This window comes from Rhamphochromis longiceps, linkage group LG22 (genome assembly GCF_057381845.1).
Source record: "Rhamphochromis longiceps isolate RC_006_pf linkage group LG22, R_longiceps_female_GT1.1, whole genome shotgun sequence".
NCBI lineage: Eukaryota > Metazoa > Chordata > Actinopteri > Cichliformes > Cichlidae > Rhamphochromis > Rhamphochromis longiceps.
In genome coordinates, this window is record NC_140577.1 from 35963181 (window position 1) to 35986872 (window position 23692).

The 23692-nt window shown below is 43.4% G+C and overlaps 1 protein-coding gene across 4 annotated transcripts in view; it reads left to right on the forward strand.

Annotated features, from left to right (window-relative positions):
- The window catches only part of thrb (thyroid hormone receptor beta), a 102019-nt gene extending 83963 nt beyond the window's left edge, over positions 1-18056 (forward strand). Inside the window, exons 1-8 of one of the 4 annotated variants that reach the window (XM_085396418.1) lie at positions 8773-9121; positions 10820-10920; positions 10994-11141; positions 11765-11970; positions 12962-13048; positions 13176-13322; positions 13472-13730; positions 15241-18056. In XM_085396418.1, coding sequence (XP_085252544.1) covers positions 8788-9121; positions 10820-10920; positions 10994-11141; positions 11765-11970; positions 12962-13048; positions 13176-13322; positions 13472-13730; positions 15241-15482 — 1524 coding nt within the window. In that variant the 5' untranslated portion in view covers positions 8773-8787 and the 3' untranslated portion in view covers positions 15483-18056. Of the gene's footprint in view, positions 1-8772; positions 9122-10819; positions 10921-10993; positions 11142-11764; positions 11971-12961; positions 13049-13175; positions 13323-13471; positions 13731-15240 lie in introns of those variants that run through there. The other 3 variants (XM_085396419.1, XM_085396420.1, XM_085396421.1) reach the window with 3 other exon arrangements.
- Positions 18057-23692: the final 5636 nt, after the last annotated feature.

Below are 23692 nucleotides of genomic sequence, written 5' to 3' on the forward strand. Positions count from 1 at the left end.
TAACTGAACTCAGACGTTTAAACATCAGCTCATTTAGAGTTTGCTTTCAAAAAGTGGGACATTCACTTATTGTAATAATAATAACAATAATAATAAAGAGGAAAGAGGTTCAAAATGTATAAGTAAGTAACGCTTTATTTGCACCTTTAACCCTTTAGAGCCGGTCGGAGCGGACACGCTCAATTTTGTGTAACTATTTTTAAATCCCGGTAGCTCTGCAACCACGTGAGCTAGCGCAATAATTTGTTTTGCATATGAAACCGGAGGAGTTGTACTTACATCTGATGCCATCAGCTTGTCCTCGGTCACGGTTTCCTTCCACATATAGCTTTGCAAAAACTGCATAAAAAGCACTTGCAGCAACAAAAACATAATATTCCAGAAACACGCTTTGCCGATCCATCAGCTGTTCGTAACACTTCATACTTGGAATAGACGTCAGCGCGAACTTTCGCACGTCTGCCAGTACCTGCCCGAAACCGGAAGTGACGTCATTTTCGTGGAAATGTAGTTTTTTACCATCAGGGCCTCATGAGCCTATGCTGGTCTTTTTAAAAGTTATGTTTGACTTTTAAACTTTCTGTGTCGTTTCTGGGATGCTGAGGACTCATATTGCACTGCTGGAAATAGTTTATTTTGATGCACCTGCTGCTTTTTTGCAAATTTGCAGTATAATATTTATTTCCGTTTTTCCTGCAGTATATAAAAATTGGTGTATTTCAAAAATAGAACTATGAAGACACTCAAAATAAATTTCCTGTGGTGGGAAACTATTTTGTGAAACTTTTTTGTATTTACAGTTTTGAGGGATGAGCCTCTTAAATTTCTCTAACTAGAAATATATGTTAAAAAAACAAAAACAATTTTCAATTTTTTGGTAGTTTATTGCACTTTTTTGCAATTTATGTAATTACTATGGACTTAATGCATACATATTATTAAAATCTGGGCTATAACAGTTGTATTGATGTATAGCAACTTGAAATGCTCCCAAAAATGGCTCCACAGCCTGTAAAAATATGATATAAGCTCTGGCGGACTTGGTTCTGTGGTAGGTCTTAAAGGGTTAACCAGAACCCTGAAAACAAAGGTCAGTCGAACACAAGTCTAAAAAGCTGACTCTCAGCTGTGTGGGAGAGCCCACAGAGGGAGAGATTCTGGGGTCACTGTTACTCCTTCATTTTCAGCGTAATGCACAGCCCTGATCACATGACCCAGGGACCTGCTGAGCACATACTCAGATGTGTGCAGGTTCTTTTCCATGCAGAGCTCTAAAAGTGATATGTGAGGACGAAGAAGCCTCGCCGCAGCATGCTGGAGACATTTGGCTTAGACTAGTGAACAGTGAATTACAGTGTTGAAATATATGTATATATATATATATGTATATATGTATATATATACATATATATATATATATATATATATATATATATATATATATATATATATATATATATATATATATATATATATATACATATATATATATATATATATATATACATACATATATACATACATATATATATATATATATATATATATATATATATATATATATATATATATATATATATATATTAGGAGTGCAACGATATTCGTATCGATATTGAACCGTTCGATACAGTGCTTTCGGTTCGGTACGCATATGTATGGAACAATACAACATTTGTAATTTATTTTATCAACTTTTCTTCTGACGATGCTGTCTGTGTCAAGAGCTCAGTGAATCTGCGTTCGACTACTCCGCCTAGGCTGCACTGTCGAGCGCAGATCCACTGAGCCCAGCGCAAGTTAGCAAGACAGAAGCTAAGCTCGTTGCAACATGGCAAATTGAACCTCCCCCACCCTCATTCAGATCTGGCGTTTGGAACTATTTTGGTTTTCATGTGACGGATGACCCTGAAGGTCATCTTAGCGTCAAACAGGAAGTTTTCATGATTCTTTTGGACCAAAAGGCAGAACTGATGGCGGATGGAACGAATGTTTAATTGGAAATTAGTTTGAGCGTACAGTTAAAGGACAGTTACTTTTCAGTTTCCTTTCAGAGCATTTTTCAACTAAACAGAGGAGCGGAAAGTGTAGAGCATCTGTCTGTGTGCTTCATGTGTTAAAGGACAACTCTTTAGATGGTGTTGAACTCTGTTTAATAAGAAAAATCCCTTTTGCAGATTTAACTTTGATTGTATTCTTTCTGAATGAATAATATGAATCATCACGTTTCCATTTTTCCAAACGTAAACAAAAACAAATGACACCCCCCACCCCCCCGCCCCCTCATGCATTTGTATCATGTCCTGAATGTGGAGCGTTTTAAGTTTACCTGAAATGTTTTTGTCATTTTTGTTTTCATTTTCCAGTTGTGTATTATGCAAAATCGCATTCAGTAATATTTGGCTCTTAAACTCTCTTCCCATGATGCTTTGCACACTGCCTCTCAGCAGTCGCTCCTCTCTAGACTTCTTAATAAAATCGGTGCTGGAAGCGGACACGGCTGTAAGAACAGCATTTTTTGTCTCGCCTGGAAAACCTTTTTTGGACTTTGCTGGTGATCTGCACTCGATCCCTCATAACAGGATCAGGTTGTAGAATATAAACACAACCCTACAAGTTTGTCTAAATTCTGCGATTCGTGTTCATAAACAAGGTGATATTTCTTTAACAATATGATGATTCATTCAGCAAATGTTTGCAGTTCTGGGCGTGTTGGGCGTCTAATCCTTGTGGAGTTGTGTAGAGAAGGCAATGACAGTATTTATAATGAGAAAAAAGGAAGAGCAGGATTCAAAACAAGTTCACCCACCTTATCCTAAAGTGCAGGATAATCCTCTCCAACTTTAACCTTTACTGAGGGTAGCCTTCTGTTGTTCCCCTCAGCTTACCCTGAACTTTAAGGGAAAGGTTAGCCAACTAATGTGGCCTCCTCAGGTAACAAAGAGTAGCCAGGGACAACTGGCACTGGAGATCATGTTAACTGAGGGCCCCTGGATAAAAGAGATTCCTCACACCCAAAAATTGTTAATGACCAGCTTTGAACCCCCGAGTCCTCAAACGATCAAGGGAGGGAATGTACAAAAGCCCGCCGCGGGGCCAGTGTGGTAAAGAGCCACTGGGAGCGTAGTTCGTCTCGTAGGTGCACGGCACGGAAAGCTGGGGCGTTTTTTGGTCAAAGGCCTCGCTGGTTACTTCAGCTGTTGGCAGGAATACCTCGAGTCATCCATTAGAGACCATGCTGGATCGTATTTGTACATTTGTATTTTTTACATAGGGGAGGAAAAAAGAGACAGCTGGCATTTATGTGACCACCCCGGGTAAGTAGGAAAATTCATAGAGGCTCGTAATTTACTGTAGATTTTCCTTTTTTAGTACTTGTTGTTTTCCAGATACTAAAAGTGATACACCGGGCATCTGAGTATATTGCATTTTACCATATTAACATTCTCTATTTTAATATTTTAATTTTAATAAAGACATAAGTGCTTTCAGATCTGCTACACTTGCTAGATTGTCTTCTCAAAGCTCAGTGACAAAAGTATATATTTAAAGAAATATATATATAAATATCTTAATAAATGATATTTATGTGAGTCATATGCAAATATTAAGGTTATTTTCTATTTATGCTGTTTTAATACTGCATTTAAACAGCTTTTCAGCATCTAATAAAGCTTCACTTTATGTGACAAAGACGAAGAAGACAAAGAATTGGAGATTAAAAAATGTGACAAATGAACTAAATTCGTCACTAAAAGTCCAAAACGTGGCATAGAAAAAAGCGTAGACAGTCACACCATCCACTCAGACAACAGATTGTTTCATTATTGACAGGCGTTAAACTCTGTCTGACAAATGCTTAACAGTTGTTAAGAAACTACAAACAAGATTAGTTCAGGACCAGGACATCACCTCATCAAAAAGTTAAACTGGTATCAAGCCCTCTTTGCAAGAAGATTTGCCTCATAGGACCAGCCTCTTACCAGCTGTTGCATGTTGATCACATCTACTGGTCACACACTCACACTTATTACATTAATGGAGTTGCTAATCCCACGATAAGCTTTTTTAACTGTTCTCCCAGGCAGATCAATCAAACGCTGAACACTGAAACGTATTTTTAACGGAACAAGTCAAAATGTTCAATCTTATTACACAGTCACTACTCTTTGTTTAAGTAGATAAAGCAGCTTTATAACTCACCTCCACGACAGGTATTTTTAGCTATATACTATTATTACTTATCACTTGTCTTTAAAGCCTTATTGTTGTTGTTTTTATTACTGATCTTCAGCTGATCTCAGGAGTTTTCCAACTTGCATTTTAATAAGAAATCTTTGAGTCTTACAAGTACAGCAAAGCATGTTTGACAGCAGCCTGTATTTAACGGTAACTGTTCTATCTGTTGTTCCTGTCTTTAATGAAGAACCAATTAACAATTAGAGAGCTTTCCATAAATAAACAACAATCAAGGTCAAGGTTGTCTGTTAAAAACATTCAGTCACAGAGAGGCAGACATCCAGAAGAAAAATGGTAATGAGGAAAGTTTATTAATAACACAGTAGATCGTTTTCTTTTAGCACAGCAACAAAGCTTTCTCGTATTTCCCCATGAACTCTTTACTCATGCTGGTCTTACACTAGCCAGCTTCTGTCTATAAACACACACATGTAGATGCTACAGTATATGAGGATTATTGTATGTAATGAGTTCCCTTTTTTGTACAAACTTTGTGAGTCCTGCACAAGGCATAGAAAAGTGGTTCTCTACTCCCACCACCACGTTTCAGATTAAAATGTAATAACTTTGGACATCTGTTAGTTTACCACCGTACCACCCTGAGCTTGTCTGGTTTCAGGAGCTAAGCAGGGTCGGGCCTGGTTAGTACTTGGATGGGAGACGTCTGTTACACATATTTATGTCTTGTGTGTCAGATGTATATTATTATTTCTTACCTATTTGATTAAATATAAAATTAAGTGTGAAATTTGGTACACGGTGTGGTAGTTCTTCAAGAAGGGGGATCGGAGAAAGTCTACCAGCTTTAGGGGATCGTGCTTCTCAGCCTCCCTGGGACTATGTCAGGGTACTGGAGACGAGTATCCACCTGGTACTCAAACCTCAGATTCTGGAGAAGCAGTTTTTGTCTCGGTCACAGAAACTGAGACCAGCTCTTCATCCTGTCAAGGATATTTAAGCGTGGGTGGGAGCAATGTTCCCTCTAATGTTTCACGTGTCTGAGCGAACACAAACTCCCTGAGCGTCCCTTGGACCACTGTGAGCAACAGCAGACGTGTGCACTGTGGTCACGCCAGCATCCGATCCATCCAAGTTACATGTTTATTAAAGTAATCTAATTACAGCATTTATGTTAGACTACTTTTAATTAACTGCTTTAGCCCACTTACAATGAAAATTATAAAAATCTTGTTCCTGTCCTGTGCAGCATGTTAACACTATTGGAAGGAAAAATAACTTCAACTCCAATTTTGAAAACACAACTTTCTTTCTTTTTTATTAAATAAAGCTCTGACTTGTATTATGAGTCTGTGGTCTGGGAGAGAGTCTGTAACTCTGTCTGCAAAATACAGTAAATAATGACCAATGTTGGGATATTAATTATATAGTTACTTCTGCAAAAAAGTTACTGAGGCGTTTTTTTAAATAAACATTTCAAACTATTTACAGAACAATCAGCTGTTCTGCATCAAATCTGATGCCACACAAATTATTTGTGCCGCTCCAAAAAATAATTTCTGTCTACTATGAGATGAAGGAGAACAACAGCCTGATACCTGCAGGCCTGACAGCAGCAGATGTGTCACTGCTGTAACACCTGTAACACTCAGCAGGCGCCTCATTGTTCTGACACACACAACACTACTGACTACACTACACACTAACTACACACTGACTACACACTAACTACACACTGACTACACACTGACTACACACTGACTACACACTAACTACACACTAACTACACACTAACTACACACTAACTACACAAGATTTGTGCTAAACGTCTCAAATCTCTCACATCTCAAACACGCCGTCACTCCTAAAACTTCCCCCGTCCTAAACAACTAAAGGCCATGTTGCCATATCATTCTTTGATTGGTCCACATGGTACATTTTTCCACCAATAGGAAAGGCTGGGAGTTTTGGTGTTTTTGCTCACAGGCTTTCGAGCGTTTTCCTTATAAAACGCCGTTTTTACCGTTTCTTCCTGCAGTAAATATAAACAACGACAGTATTCAGGAAGAAAACCAAACATTGCAGATATTTTATCATAACTCTGGTTTTACGTGGCCGATCAACACAATTTAAAAACTGGTATAAAGTCCACACTTTGTCCGTCAGTTGTTCCGTCTGTCCTGCTCACATCTCCAATGGTTGTGCACGTTGTCATCAACGTGGCTTCACTCCACATCAGCCGCTTTGCTAAAACACCGGCACATAAGGACGCTGTCATAGCCTGTCAGCCACGTTGATTAGCTGCGTATATACGAATGTGAATCACATCATTGGCTGGACTTTGGGATAAGGTGGCATCGTTCTGATCCCATACGGGAGCAGCCAGTCACTGACTCACACTGCAAACAGAATTGTTAAAGTTTTAATTTTAATTTCAATTCAGGTTAGTTTTTTTTTTTTTTGTGCGCAACGCAGATTTGCACAACATTGGATGGGAGTAGTAGTAGTACTAGTACCATTCAACCACATCCCTTAAGTTATTGTGCAGGGCGGGTGCTTTGGGAGTATGGGATATCATGCTCGTTGTTGCAAGCTATTTGTCCCTGCAACACCAGAGCTGGTCTGCATTGGTCTGACTGTTTCTTGGTGGGTGTTGGACTCTCCCAGGGCTGCTCGTTGACACCAATGCTCTGCATCATTTTTATGAACAGAATTGTAAGCACAGTCATGGGGCACATAGTGTCTGGTTCAGTTTTAGCTCTGGCAGATGACGTGGTTTTGTTGTTTCATGGAGTAATGACTGCCAGCTTGTACTGGAGTGGTTTGTGGCTGGATTGAGCTGTGCTCACCCACAGAGACAGGGTGTAGAGTCCAGATATTTGGGGTAGAGCCCGTGCTCTTCTGTGTCGACAGGAGGCAGTTGGGATGGGATGATGACCAGGGGCACCTCCTCTGTGGGGCGGTCCAGTAATGTCCCACCAGGCGGAGACCTCGGGGTAGACCCAGGATACGCTGGAGAGATGACATCTTTTGGTTGACTTGGATGGATATGCAACATACCAAAACAGACCTTTAAACAGATTGTAATAGGTGATTGTGGCACTGTTACTATTTTCAGGTGGTCTACTTTTTTTGGTCAGTCTTAACTAGAGACATTGGTGATGCTAAATTAAAAGAAAAAAGAGTTTTTATTTTAAAAGCTCGTCCATGGCATCATGCAGAGTTTCAATGATTTGACATGAAATGATAATTTACTGTAATTCATAAATGGACTATAATATTTGGTCATCTGCCTCGAGATGCATATTAATGTCAGTGACTTCCATTCTTAATTCATATTTTCTAATGATGCTGACCCGCTGTTTGCCACTTTAACACCTGTGTGTGAAAAAATATTGTTTACCGTGCAAATTTGAAATACATTTAAATCTCAAGGCTGTCATTATTATTGACGCGGACGCCTCATTAGTATGACTGAGCATAACCTCTCTGGGATTAATAAGTGCCTTTACAGAAACGGACCACACAATGTTTCATTGTTTAAATCTATATATATAGATATATATAAATATATAGAGATATTTAAAACACTTTTAGACTCAACTAATTTTGCAAACAATTAGTTGAGTCTAAAAGTGACAAGAAAAACAAATAAATTGGAATTTTTGGTTTACAAATTTCCACACTAAATGTTTTTCAGCAATTTAAAATTCTTTGCGCAACAAGAGACAATAAATCTTAGTGCTATTTTGTACATTTACATGCATTCGCACAGTTTTTCATGGCGCAATCCCTGAATTTGATTTAGCTGCTGACCTAAACCAAAATGTTATTTTGGTTTTTGTGCAGGTATTCATTATTCTAAGTAAATCCCAAATAATTGCACTAATATGTGCCCTATCTTTCCATAAGCTGCACAGCAGGATCTAAATACACATTAGTCTTATTGGTGAAAAATCAGGGCCATGTGTTAAAACCCTTCTTAGAACCTTCTTAGTGTTGTAGTACTCACCAAGTGGCTTCAAGCCTAAGGGACCTAAGGGAACTTGTTAGTCGGTTCTGTTAAAATACCCAGAGGATAAGCAATGGTCAAAATGTAAAGGCCAAGGTTATGAGGTTAGGAAAGGATCGCGGTTAAGATAATTCTTGTATCATATGCGACCCCTCCTCAGGCAGGTTTTTTAACCATTTGTGTTTTCGTGGACCAGCTTTTCTTTAGATTTGTGTGTGTGAGATGTTTCTTACAGTAGGTGCATCATGTAATGTCTTAATCTGTGACATCGCCACTGTCTGTGGTACATCACGGATTTGTGAAGTGTAAGATTAGAGCCTTATGTCGTCATAAATCTCTGCTTCCCAATTTGGCCGGGTGGTGGCGGGTGGGGCAGTTGCAAGGTGTTGTTTGTGGTCTGTGGATTTGTTGGATAAAGCGTTTGCTCCTAAGTACGGTCAACTCCATCAGGTCCTTTCAGATCAGGAGTTATTTTCTTCATTTCGTGGCTTGATGCCAGCTCAGGCTTTTCTTTTTTGAGAGCAGATAGTTCTCCGGGTAGACCCAGAAGTTTTTATGGTGCTCTGCTGAAGGTCTTCATCATGAACTATTGCATTCCGGACATGTACGAGATGCCTCACACCGGCGTCGGAAGCTATTCGGTGCAGGGAGGTGGGGAATATTGCATGTACTCGGACGAAGGGTCCGGGTATGGCAACTGTGAGCCTCAGCCCCTTCATCATCCACCCTGCATGGAGCAGGCTTGGTCCCCCAGCCAGCACTACTCGTGCTCCTACGCCGCGGGTCCTTCTGTTTTTAAGAGTGAGTTTTGCAGCATGGAGGTCCCTCTCAGTCACTTCCACCAGCCTGAGTACTTCCCCGAGATCAAACCTGAATTTTCACACCTGCGGTGGATGCAGAGTGCGCACAGAAAAGGTACGACATGCAGGCTGTGATTATTTAGCTCTTTAACAAAGTACCTGAGGGGCTGGAACTGCAGCTCGGACGTGTTCAGGTTGTTTAACTTGTTGAAGTTGCGAGTAACTTAAACAGTCTCCACTGTCTGTAATTAACTGGGTTTGTGTGTATGCAAGCATGTGTGTGTGTGTGTGTGTGTGTGTGTGTGTGTGTGTGTGTGTGTGTGTGTGTGTGTATTTGAGTTTAGTTGTGTGTGTGTGTTTGAGTTTAGCTGTGTGTGTGTGTGTGTGTGTGTGTGTGTGTGTGTGTGTGTGTGTGTGTGTGTGTGTGTGTGTGTGTGTGTCTATAATATAACAGACTTGTAATACACTTGCTCAAACTGATGATTGGTCCTTCTTGATCATCGATCAATGATGTCTGGGATTTTCGAATTAAGTCCGATAAGCATAAATCCAAGACATAAGGCATCGTGCGCTGGTCTGTGATCAGGGCTTGTAGCTGTGTTTGATTGAGGTAGACGGGGTTCCTTATTGATTGCTGTTGAGGCAACAGAAGGCTGACAAAAGATATTGATCGGTTTGTTAACCTGCTGTCCTGGTGACAGAATTCACTCAACCCAATCTCAAATACAAGATAGACTCCACAATATTAGAGTCTACAAAGATTTTTCCATGAAGTGTGTTAGAAGCATCAGAGTTTACCTGCCACTCCACACTCTGCTGTTAGCAAGTGTGACCACCTACAGAAAAGAACAGGTTTTGGCAGTTTGCTCATCTAGAGCATTCAGGTAACTACTAAAACAATTCCACAGGTTCCCAAGAGCCAAGGTCTCAACAAATTCACCCCATCGTCAAACTACGCAATATTCAGAAAATGCCAAAAATCCAAGACCAACATCTCAGACTCTACAGGCTTCAGTTAGCATGTTCATAGCAGTAGAATTAGAAAGAAACTGAACAACTATCGCTTGTTTGTAAGCGTTGCCAGAAGAAAGCCTCTAAAATAACATGACAGCATGGCTTAGACTTAGGAACAAACCTCAACACCACAAGAACTTTGCAAAGCAGCGATGTCAGGAGATAAAGCACCTTGTTTGGAGAAAACCAAACACAGCAGGGCAGTACAAATGCTGCATAGCAACTGTCGAGGACAGCAGTGGAGCAGTGATGATTTGGACTCGTTTAGCAGCCACAGATCCTGAATACGTTATAGTCTCTGAGCTGACCATGAACGTCTCTGTATACAAAAGTATTCCAGACTCAAGCTAAAGCTAAGGCCTTGGGGGGAGTGGTGCCTGATCAAAATCTAGACCTCAACTCAGTGTCAGAGCTGTGCATGAAAACTTCCCTGCAAATCTCAACAAAGTGAAGAAATATTATAAAGAAGATGGGCCAGCGACAGACGTGCCCACTGCTGAGTCATGGGGGGTGTAGTTTTTAACAGGACTACAACGAGTCATGTTACATCATTCTGTAGTGTGTATTTTATGCAAATGCACACATTCATTCATATATGTGTGTGTGTGAGTGTGTATACAATTATCTTTTTACTACTGTGCAAAGAATAGTACATTGCCCCAATTTTAATTAATATCTAATAAAAAATGAATGTGTTTGGACAAACATTGTGAATGGCAGTCGTCAAATTTACTTGACATTCGTTTGCCTTATTTTTAAAATTAAAACAAATCCAGTTGTCTCCTTCTTTTCTCTCTAGGGTACATACCAAGTTACCTGGACAAGGATGAGCTATGCGTAGTGTGTGGGGACAAAGCTACAGGCTACCACTATCGCTGTATTACCTGTGAAGGTTGCAAGGTAAACCATGTGACCACATGGCCTCAGCCTTCGCCGTCTCCCTGTTCTGATCACGTCGCCTTCTGTTTTCTAGGGATTCTTCAGGCGGACAATCCAGAAGAATCTCAATCCAACTTACGCCTGTAAGTACGAGGGCAAATGTGTTATTGACAAAGTGACCAGGAACCAGTGCCAGGAATGTCGCTTCAAGAAGTGCATTGCAGTGGGAATGGCAACAGACTGTAAGTGGCCTCAGTAACAGGATATTTGACTCTTGTCTTTATAGCTTTTATGTCACTTTTGCATTTCTGCTGTTCTTCAATTGGAAAAAAAGAATTCTGACATTTATTTACAAAAACAATGCCATTTATAAAGAAAGTGCAGAATTAGTAACAAAATCAACAAAGAAAAGTTGGATTTAAAGAAAGTTCATCAGGGTTTGTCATCACCTGAAATATATTTACTCCAAATAAAAGCAGTGATGATTTTTCACCACATGGAAAAACAAATAATGGTCTCCATATTCACATTTTGTTTGATTGTGCCTTTCACATTTTTCATACAATGGAAAGTTTGTTTTCATGTGTGGGTCATTTGACTCTTAAAGCCTCCTGCTACATTGTATCTGCATCATTTTCTGAACGTCCAAAACATAAAACGGTTCAAAACACAAGAACAATCATGAAGCATGAACAAGTGTCACCTCAGCGGGATGTCATGTTCTGTGTTGGAACAACTCTGCACCTCAGCGAGTCATCATTTTATGCCCCCCTACCCTCCCCCCTCCTCTCCCTCTTTCCTTTTCCTTCCCGTCCACTCTCTTGGCCTCCCTTGGCCCCCTGCTGACCCCCTTTATTTGCCCCAGTGGTGTTGGATGACAGCAAGCGGCTTGCCAAGCGGAAGCTAATCGAGGAGAACCGGGAGCGCCGTCGGAGGGAGGAACTGCAGAAGACGGCGTGGGACCGACTGGAGCCCACCCAAGAGGAGTGGGACCTCATCCGTATGGTGACCGAAGCCCATATGGCCACAAACGCCCAGGGCAACCACTGGAAGCAGAAGCGGAAATTCCTGGTGAGACATCGTCCTCCTCCTCCTTCCCTCCTCACCAAAGCCTTGATTGTATCGATTACTGTGCCCTGTTCAAACCACCAACCCCCCTGACCCCCACCTACCTCCCCCTCCCGCCCATCTCAGCCCGCTTCCAACCCGTCCCAGCCCCCTTCCGCTTCATGTCCCCGTCTCCTCCTCTTCCACCACCACCACCACCATTGTTCCACTGTTCCCTATGTTAATATGTCCATGTGTTTTTTTGTATCTCCTTGTAGAGTGGGGAGAATTAGCTGGACGATGGAGAAAAGTGTTTCCTCAACGCAGCAGCACTAATTTATATTGGAACATCTTACTCTTGTCTTATGTTTTGCCGAGCAGCAACTTTTAATTGCTAATACTAATGACTTGCTTTTTTTCGTGCTGTTTAATTTTCCTCTCTTTCTGTTTGTAGCTTTTGATTTCACACCTCACTCTGTTTTTGACTAATTTTGCTTTTTCTGTTAAGTTTGATTACTCTGTCCGGACTGAGAGTCTGTCAGCTGTTTGTTGGCGTTATACTGAGTTTCTATGGCACGATTAAAGGGAACGCTCATTAATCGCAGAATTATTTGATCGGCGGGGTTTGGCAAAAAAAGAAGGCTTATTTTTCAGGATACTGGGGAAACGGGGGGGAAAGACTTTCCCTGCAGCAACATGAACACAGCCTAATCTGTCTGCAAACTTTCATGGCCGCATCTGTTGTTTTTCATGCAATTTGTTTCAAAAAGTGTTGAAAACGTGACCAAAGATTTGATTGAGGTCTCATACAAAGATCCGATGAAGAGCGTTCCCGAGGACCCGTTTGATCCGTGGTCCCGAGTCTTGCTGTGGAAACTCGTGTCCTATTTCTGTCTTTACCTGTTTTCTGTCTGCGCACTCTTTCATCTGTCTTCAGTTTTAACTTGTTTTATTTTAGTTGGCTTGACACGGGTTCTTCATTGAAACTTCACGATTCCTGTTGATTATCCAACAGGTCGAGGAAGCAATGCTTCTTAATGAAATAACATGTAATTTATTCTATACTTCTGACCAGAGTGCAGCGGGGGTGAAGGAAGCTAAGGTAAGACACACAGATACACGGTTCAGTTGAGTCTAACGACGGGTTTTCAGCCATTTACATGTAAAACGATGGATAAATAACAAATGATGCGATGAAACCAGCTGATGTCCACTCCTCGTTCTTTCAGCCTGAGGATATTGGTCAAGCGTCCACGGATAATGCACCTGAAGGAAGTAAAGTGGACATAGAAGCCTTCAGTCAGTTTACAAAAATTATCACCCCTGCCATAACCCGAGTGGTGGACTTTGCCAAAAAACTGCCTATGTTCTGTGAGGTAGGTTTGTTTGAGTGGAAAGGGTGACTGTGAATGTGTCACTGAGTGGTTAAAGCTGTATATTCAGATTGAATATGAATCTTTCACAGTCTTTGACATAATGGAAGTTCCACCTGTCCCTAAATAAGCCATTCTTCTCTTTAACCCAGCTGCCTTGTGAAGACCAGATCATCCTGTTGAAAGGCTGTTGCATGGAGATCATGTCGCTGCGGGCTGCTGTTCGCTACGATCCAGAGAGCGAGACCCTCACACTCAACGGCGAGATGGCAGTGACACGAGGTCAGCTCAAGAACGGAGGCTTGGGCGTCGTCTCAGACGCCATCTTTGACCTTGGCGTGTCGCTGTCCTCCTTTAACTTGGATGACTCTGAGGTGGCTCTTCTGCAAGCTGTTATCCTGCTGTCATCCGGTAATCGCCTAGAGTGCACACTTACCCGAGTACATAAGAGGTTATTAAAGGGTTTTCTTTCTCGCTCTTCTAGGTCTCGCTCTGTTTTAGCACAGCGGCGTTACTGCGTTCTTATTATACCGTTGGTAACGTCGGCTTACAGGGAACAGATTTTTAGGAAGTACAGCAGCGTGAATCTGCAGCTGCACAGCTTGTGTGAATACTTGGTTTTGACATGAAATCTATATCAAACCACAGTTTAATCAATTAATCACCGTAATCATTGTGAGGAGCTTTGGCCTGTTAGCTTGTTTCTGGCTCCACTGGCATTTCTCTGTAATACTCTCATTGAAGATCAATACTCGTGTGCTTTATGGTGCAGACCCATCTGTCCTGACACTTTACAGTATCCACTGACGGTTAGATAACACTGCTATTGGGGCAACGAATCGCTTTGGGATAGAAAGTTAATTATTTGTGTTTATTGATCATCTTTAAATTTTAAATTTTTTTTGTTTCGTACTATTTGTACCAAAAAAGAAAAATAATTGTGAGTACTGCAATAAATAATAACTGACACTGTAGTGTATCCACAGCTGCGCCTGTGTTTAACTCATTTTCAGTCAGAAATGACATAAGAGTCATTCAAGGCATGAACACAATGTATTTGTACTGGATCTTTATTTTGGACATGTTTAAATAGTATAAGAACAACAAGAGAGAAAAAACAGACAAACAAACAAAACAATAATAATTATAAATAACTTACATGTTCAGAAACGAGCAGCATGAGCTCATTTAATCCAACCTCCTGTTCATGCCGTCTCCATCACAAGTTCTTCATTATAATTTCTTACATGTATTTTTTTATAACCTCGGTAACACGTATAACGATATATATATGTTTACAGATATATCTACTTATATAAACCACACACCTGATCAGAGCCCTACCTCCACCACATTTGTTCCAAATCATCCCAAATAATACAGGAATTGACAAATACAGCAACCAGGTGATTCTCCATAAAAAGCTTTTGACTGAAACTGTGCGCGGTGTGCAGCGTGTCCTTAAAAACAACGAGGACAAAAGAAGAAGAACAGTATTTGACAGTTGTGTTAAGGCTGCTTCCTCATGCACAGGGCTTCATCACAGAAGAAGAAGCCATGCCTAAGTGAGGGAAACAGGAGGAATAGGCTCAGATATGCCAAATACACAATAACTGGGTGGAAGGAGGTGAGGGAGCATCCACACAGCAGCCAGTGGTGCTGGAGATCCAGTTAAGTCAGATTTGGATCCAACTGGGATGATCTTCATATTCCAGTATGACAGTGATCCCAAACACATAATCAAATCAGTCATAGATAGACCCTTGTGAGTTGTAATTAAGCTATTGTAAGCCATCCTTCCTATTAGCAAAGGAAGACCAAAGGTTATCAGGGTTCTCTCAGCACTGTTCCTCAGGGACAAACGCTTTACAGCTCTGCAGGACGCTGCATAACAACACTGTTGGTGTGCTTGTGTCTTCAGATCGTCCAGGCCTAACTAGTGTGGAGCGAATCGAGCGTTGCCAAGAGGAGTTCCTGTTGGCCTTTGAACATTATATCAACTACCGCAAACACAAAGTGGCACATTTCTGGCCCAAGCTGCTAATGAAGGTGACAGACCTGCGGATGATCGGCACCTGCCACGCCAGCCGATTCCTCCACATGAAAGTGGAGTGTCCCACCGAGCTGTTCCCTCCTCTGTTTCTGGAGGTCTTCGAGGACTGACCAGTGGATTTCTGTGTGTGTGTGCGTGCGTGTGTGTGCGCCTGGGCACCCTGGTGATCTCAGGGGTGGAACCAGCAGAAAGCCCGTCACAACGAACCTTCTAACAGCACTACTGAGTGTCACTTCATTCCACCTTAGAGTAGCTCTCTGGTCTATTTTTGGATGAAACCATTCCTGACAGTGCGGGTACATGTGAATAGCTTTTTGACTTTTCTGGTTTGTTCTGTTATTGTTGTCATGGATATAACATCTCACCTCATATTTGACTCTAGGTTTTTTGTTTTCATTATTGCATCATGGTAATCTTATCAACACTTGTTTGTTCGTTAGAAGCCAAGCACATGTTGTATATTCCTTCCTTTATGTTGAAATACTCGGCTGCTCGCCTCATCCACGACACGAGACGCCGTCAGCAAACCCGCTCCACTTTACCGCATTAATATATCAACCTTCGTCCATCTGGTGAGTGTCCAGTCTGTCCGGTGCCTCGCCATCCTACTGTGACCGTTAAAAACGCGTACTTTAACGGACGGCAGCTCGCAGGTGTCTGCAAGTCTCTCGGCAGCCGCACATTACGAGGTTAAGTTGCAACGCTGCATTCCAGAGCTGTCGGAAAAACAAACGTCAGCTCGAGACACGCTCCGAGCGAGAAACCTGAGCAGGATTTTGCAATATTAGGGGACCTGTGTGTCTTTTCTCAGTTGATGTTGCAATGCTGATTGTTCCCATTAAACATGACCAAAGTTTCAAATCATTTACTAAATATATGTAAAAACAATCCCAGCACTTGGACTGCTATTAAATCGAGGTTTCCAAAGGTTTTTCTCGCACCTTCTGTGACACTCGTTTGCTGCAGGCGGTAGAGCTCGTCCTGAGCCAGGCTTCCCGAAGCCGTCCTATTGGAAGAAAGTGGCTCGTTAGGTAAGGCGAACCTTAACGAGGCAGCGCTAAACAGGATGCTTTTAGTCAAAGGATAAACCGATAGTCTGCATGACGCACAAATCTAAGGACACTAGTCTGTTGGAGTGTCTCTACTAGAGTAATGAGTCCCCTCAAACTTCACACGGTGGCAGTGCACACTGCAAACACAACTTCTCTCTGGCCCTTCACACACACACACACACACGCTGGGCTTTCAGCTAACAGTAAGTCTACTTACTCAACCCTTAAAATGATATGTGGCATTTTGCAGGATATTGCATAAATACTGTTGCACTACAGCAGCATATATGGGCCAGCGAAATAGTCAAAGGTCAGCTCTCTGTTTATGAGCAGGAAGCATCTTTGTGTCTGGCTGAAAGCAAAGAGTGTTTATGAAATCAGAGTGTGGACACTAATAAACTGAGAGAGTGTCTCTCGCTTGTTGTTAATTGCCTTTGGACTTATTGTCAGACAGCATGATATGACCGGTGCTTTGATACTTTATAGACTAATGATTAATTAGCACAACCTCAAAGCATTTCATATGCAACTCTGACAGATTAACTGAAAATGCAGAGGTTCTGTGCGTTCAAACCTGTACAGTGCAAAAAATCTTGCTCAAGTTTCTGTTTGTCTTTATTTCGACAAGAAACAAAACAACGAAACAACAAAACCAAAACTGCGATGTAGACGTGAGCGACAGTGAATGGAATGCAGAAGCAGCATTAAAATGAGCCGCTCGTCGTGCCGGAGACTCGTCACACGGTGGCACTGAGGCCAGGATCGTCTGTGTGTCACAGTACTGCATGTTGTGCCAAAACCAGGTGAACAATGCCCTCACTGCATCCTCCCTCCACTTCCTTAGTTGAGTATAAATTGGCTCCCTGTCGGTCCACACACAGGCTGTCCTATTTGCTGTGTTTCAGTCTGCGGTTGGAACTTCAACTATAAGACCAGCATTAGATTTCAGTGTTTCATCTCAGCCATGTTGCCTCAAAGTCAAATAATTAGTCAGCATTTTTTCTGTTTGTTTAGTGTCTCCGTGAGTGGACGTGGGCTTTCTATTAAAACAGTGAAGTCATGGTGCTATGGTGAGTTGGGGCTATGGCTGATTGAAGCGTATTGTTATTTACATGTCTGAATAAGAGCAGGATGGCATGCATATAGTACAGTAACACACATGCACATATACAGAATGTACAGTACATCTGTGCAGCTGTTGTGCAGCAACTGATCAGCCACAACAATAAGACTGGCACAGATGCTGGGTCCCACTCGGGTACTGGCAGTGGTTTTTGGAGTGGGCCTCTGTCTGCCTCGGTTGGAGGGTTGGTAAATGGGAGAGTTTACCAGCAGAGAAGACCAGTGTTCACCTGTAACTGGTTTTAGTGATGTGGCTGATTGGTGTATCGCTCACACAGATAACACATGGGTCCGACTCCACGACTGTGACCGACCTGTGGCATTCGGAGGCCAAGTAAACTGTATGCTTCGCCATCACCAAGGTACACTGACGAGGCTGGTGAGATTGTGAAAAGTAGAGCTCTTTGTTCTTTAGCCTCTGGTTTTGTTTTTTTTCTTGAAAAAGCCTCAGTATGGTATTGCCGTTTGCAATCTGACAGACCTCGGCTCTTTATATTTCGCTTTTTCGAGCTTCACACTACTCCTCAAAGCAGCTTGTATTTTATTTTGTTTCTTCTCATTTCTGTGAAGTGATGCCTTTTTATCAAAGCAATAGAATTGCTGCAGTGTTTGCATGACCCGGACCTCACACATATACACCTCGCAAACTGTACAGATTCAGATAAATGCACAGACAATCAGAGGGAGAGGCACCCGAGCTCAGGCTGGTCCCCGTCGACATGAAGGGCCGGGCCGGGCCGGGCCCCGCTGAGACGGAGCCATTCAGAAACGTAACGGTTGGCCACGTTTACATGCACCCCTGCGTCTGCAGCCAACGAAAGACTTTGTTATGTGAAGAAGCCTTCGACGAAAGCTGTCAGAACGCGCATCCAACATCAACGAGCTAGACTCATTAACGTAACATCACCTGTGTTTCTAATGAAATAAATGTCTTCATGTCTCAGTAGCAGGGGCTGGCTGCACAAACACATCAGAAGTTGGCTGACTATCTAATGTTCAACCCAACAGTCCCAGGATCTCAGCTCAGGACTTCAATGTCCCTTTGGTGTGCTTCTGTTGGTTAGAACATGTAGATTGAACAAAGTCATGTAAAAAGCATCATTTTTATGCGGTAAACATGGTTTGTTGTTGCACGTTCCCGGTTCTTAGGCTCTCTTTCACGTCTTTTTTTAACTAAAGACTTTTAGTCTAGTCTCAGGAATTTGGCAGTGTAACTTTTCAGACATTCAGCTAAAGTAGCAGCAACTATTGTTTGCAGCCCGAAAAACAAAAAGCTGTGTTTGCTCTTGATTTGGCCTGCCAGTCCTCCACCAGGATAGTTGTTGGGCTGTAATTAGCCGCTACCTCATGAGCGGGGAATTTTGGCCTGGGAATCAAAACTGGAACTTTGTTACTGCTGTCAAATGTAATAACAGTTCCCGAGTTTGTGCAGATGATTCTGTTTTCCTGTGCAGGTAAAGAGACACTAAGAAAGCTGCACAGATTTTAACCACTGAAAGTCCAAAATTAGGTGATTAACAGCTTTATGTGTAATGTGTTTTTGTAGCGTGCAGTAGATTGAACAAAGGTTTCTTTAACAGGCTGATGATATTTCTGTGAAACCACACCCCCTCTCTGAAGCTGCCCGACAGCGCAGTCATTCTCTTTGTGGCTTCATGTTCAGGATGCTCATCATAAGCATAAAATGAGCCACTGTGTGATCAGGACAGTGACAGCCGTCAGTTTCTTTCACATCAGCCCGTGTTCCTCCTTACTTTCTAGTTTGTTGCATTTTTCAATTTGCTGACTTCAGCTACAACGAGGGGATTACTGAGACCACCTCCCTCATGCTAAACATACAGTTTGAATATTGCCCGATGGTTTATAGGTCAGTGTGGAGTAGCTTAACACAAAGAAGAAGAAGAGATGAAAGTCAGAGCGTTGCAGGCTTACTCGTTGGAGGCAAAACATAAAGGCAAGGGTGGCTCAAAACTTTTGCACAGTACTGTATCTAAAGCCTAGCCCTGTGATTGGATGGATGGAGCCAGCCTGTCTGTGCAGCCAGCCCCGTTGTCAGAGAATGAACTTGAAGGTAGAGACGTCTCACAGTTATCATAAAAGTCACATAGATACTGTAAAACTAATGCAGGTCACAGTTAAAGAACTGCTGAAAAACACAATAATCAATAATCATGAAGAAGAACCAGTGTGAAACAGTGACCTGGATAAAAACAATGAGGAGGGCATTATTTGGTTTCTGTAAAAAAAAATATAAATAACCTGTCAGTAATACTTTCACTCATAAATGTAATAAAGTCGAGCAGTTCATAACAATAAACCTGTCAGTTTTATGGTTGAGGCAAATGATGGCCTTGATGTAGTAATATATCATCAAACCTGTAAAGTTATTTCAGTCTGTGGGCGCTCTAATATGAATCCTGAAAGTTTAGCTTAAAAAGCTGGAGAGCAGCCGGGCTCTTTGACAGCTCCTACCCACGTTCCTCTGGGTTCTCCCGATGACTTTGTTGGCATGTTGATCAGTTATCTGAGCGTTTTACTGAAAAAAGCACTGAAGAGGAAGTGAAACCAAAACAAGGAGTTAAAACTTGCAAAGATCTGCAACAGTCAAATAGTTCACAGCAGGATGATGAATGCAGCTTTAATCCAAAATAATCGACATGTTTTTTTACACTTTGATACATAGTTTCACTTTTCTTTTTTTCCTTTTTTGCGGGACGGCTATAAATTGGGTATCTTGTATCCTGGCTGTGTTCACTGAGCACATACGCAGAGCTGTGGTGCACGTAAACGTCGTCATTGCTCACCGCTGGTTAGGAACATGTTCATTTTACCTGAGGAGGTGAATGTTGGCCGTGATATCTCCCGTGAGTTGTTGCTCGTAAGGTTTCTCAGTTACAACCAATAGCAAGAGTTGCGCCATAGAGAAGCTATTTTACAGTACAAAGGAAAAGGATGTATATTTTCAGACTGCAGATTTTTTTTACGGATGTTAGCATAATATGAACATATTGTTTTTGCATAGTGTTAAAAAGATACAGTGTTGCTCTCAAATGTATTTCCACATCTGATGGAGACGTATTTAAAAAAACAAATGATAAAAACAGTTAAATTAGCTGGATTCATGTCCAAAAGAAACCACACATGAGCACGTTTAGGGACAGCGTGGTCAGAAGGAGGCGGTCATCCACAGTCGGCACAGATTTCTCTTCTCTCCTTGTGTGTTTGAGTGTCTTCTTGTTTAAGTCATCTGTTTAATGCAAACCGGGAATTCGACCAGGAGGTGCAGAGAGATGTGAAAGTGAATCTGTGGCAGAAAAAAAGGAAGAACAAAGAATATTGTGTTCCTCAAACGGCTGTTGGACATTTTCAGCTTGGAGGACTGATGATTTTGATTTTGCCTGATGGGGGATGATTGCAGAATTTGTGATTTGGGTCTTAAGAATAAAGATGGTTTTGAGAGAATTTGATTTGGTGTCTTCACTTATTCAGACTTTGTAGGTGCTCTGTATGGCTGTTTGAATGGTTCACTGTGCACCCATTTTATGAAACACAGGTTAATGTGCAGTGCTGTGCAAAAGACTTGAGCCCACCTCGTTCTTTGTATTTTGCTTTAATTTTGCTCCGTGAATCGCTACCTTATCGTGGTGGAGGGGTTTGTGTGTCCCAGGGATCCCAGGGGCTATGTTGTCTGGGGGCTTTTGCCCCCTGGTAGGGTCTCCCATGGCAAATTGGTCCTGTGAGCGATTCAGAAGACCCTTATGAAGAGAACATCAAGGGAACAGTTTACTCTGCCCGGGATAGGGTTACCGGGGCCCCGCCCTGGAGCCAGGCCCGGGGAGGGTTCCCGAGGGCGAGCGTCTGGTGGCCGGGCACAGCCTGAAGAGGAGACATGGGCCCATTCTCCCGCAGGCCCACCACCCACAGGAGGCGCCATAGGGGTCAGGCGCATTGTGTGCCGGGTGGCGGCCAGGAGCGGAGGCCCTGGCGGACTGATCCCCGGCTACCAAGACTGGCAATAGGGACATGGAATGTCACCTCTCTGGTGGGCAAGGAGCCTGAGTTAGAGCGTGAGGTTGAGAGGTACCGGCTAGATATAGTCAGGCTCACCTCTACGCATGGCTTGGGCTCTGGAACCAGTCTCCTGGAGCGGGGCTGGACTCTGTCTCAGTCTGGAGTTGCCCCTGGTGAGAGGCGGCGGGCTGGGGTGGGTATTCTAATATCCCCTCGGCTTGCTGCCGGTACGTTGGGGTTTTTCCCGGTGGATAAGAGGGTTTTTTTCCCTGCGCCTTAGGGTCGGGGAACGGGTCCTGACTGTCATCTGCGCTTATGCGCCGAGTGGCAGTTCAGAGTACCCAGCCTTCTTAGAGTCCCTGTGGGGGGTGCTGGAAGGTGCTCCACCTGGAGACTCTGTTGTCCTGCTGGGAGACTTCAATGCTCACGTGGGTAACGACAGCGAGACCTGGAGGGGCGTGATTGGGAGGAACGGCCTCCCTGATCTGAACCCAAGCGGTGTTTTGTTATTGGACTTCTGTGCAAATCACAGTTTGACCATAGCGAACACCTTGTTCGAACATAAGAGTGTCCAGAAGTGTACGTGGCACCAGGACGCTCTAGGCCGCAGGTCGATGATCGATTTTGTAATCGTATCACCAGACCTGTCACCATATGTTCTGGACACTCGGGTAAAGAGAGGGGCTGAGCTGTCAACTGATCACCACCTGGTGGTGAGTTGGATCAGGTGGCGGGGGGAGGACGCTGGACAGACCCGGTGCACCTAAACGCGTAGTGAGGGTGTGCTGGGAACATCTAGCAGAGGCCCCAGTCCGCGAGATCTTCAACGCACACCTCCGGCAGAGCTTCAACAGCATTTCGAGGGAGACTGGGGACATTGAGTCCGAATGGACCATGTTCAGCGTCTCCATTGCCGAAGCTGCTGCATTGAGCTGCGGCCGTAAGGTGGTTGGTGCCTGCCGCGGTGGTAATCCCCGAACCAAATAGTGGACACCAGAAGTGAAGTGAGCCACCAGGCTGAAGAAGGAGTCCTATCGGGCTTGGTTAGCCTGTGGGACTCCGGAGGCAGCCAACAGGTATCGACAGACTAAGCGCAATGCGGCTCGGGCAGTGGCTGAAGCAAAAACTCGGGTGTGGGAGGAGTTCGGTGAGGCCATGGAAAAAGACTTTTGGACTGCCTTGAAGAGATTCTGGCAAACCGTCAGGCGTCTCAGGAGGGGAAAGCGGTGCTCTACCTGCACTGTGTATAGTGCTGGCGGAGCGCTGCTGACGTCGACTGAGAAAATTGTCAGGTGGTGGAAGGAATACTTCGAGGACCTCCTTAATCCCACTGACGCGTCTTCCGAGGAGGAAGCAGAGTCTGGGGATGAGGGGAATGACCCGCCAATTTCCGGGGGGGAGGTCACTGAGGCAGTTAAACAACTCCTTGGTGGCAGAGCCCCTGGTGTTGATGAGGTCTGCCCCGAGTTCCTGAAGGCTCTGGACGTTGTAGGGCTGTCCTGGTTGACACGCCTCTGCAATGTTGCGTGGAGATCAGGGGCAGTACCCGTGGACTGGCAGACCGGGATGGTGGTCCCCATCTTTAAGAAGGGAGACTGGAGGGTGTGTTCCAACTACAGGGGGATCACACTCCTCAGCCTCCCTGGGAAAGTCTATGCCAGGGTGCTGGAGAGGAGAGTTCGTCCGCTAGTCGAACCTCAGATACAGGAGGAACAATGCGGTTTTCGTCCTGGTCGTGGAACACTGGACCAGCTCTTTATCCTCTCGAGGATACTTGAGGGTGCATGGGAGTTTGCCCAACCAGTCTACATGTGTTTTGTGGACTTGGAGAAGGCATTCGACCGTTTCCCTCGGGGTGTCCTGTGGGAGGTGTTGTGGGAGTATGGGGTGTTTGGCCCATTGCTACGGGCCATTCGATCCCTATACAACCGTTGCAAGAGCTTGGTTCGCATTGCCAGCAATAAATCGGACTCGTTCCCGGTGGGTGATGGGCTCCGCCAGGGCTGCCCTTTGTCACTGATTCTGTTCATAATTTTTATGGACAGGATTTCTAGGTGCAGCCAAGTGGCGGAGGGCTTTCACTTTGGTGGCCTCAGAATCTCATCTCTGCTTTTCGCGGATGATGTGGTTCTGTT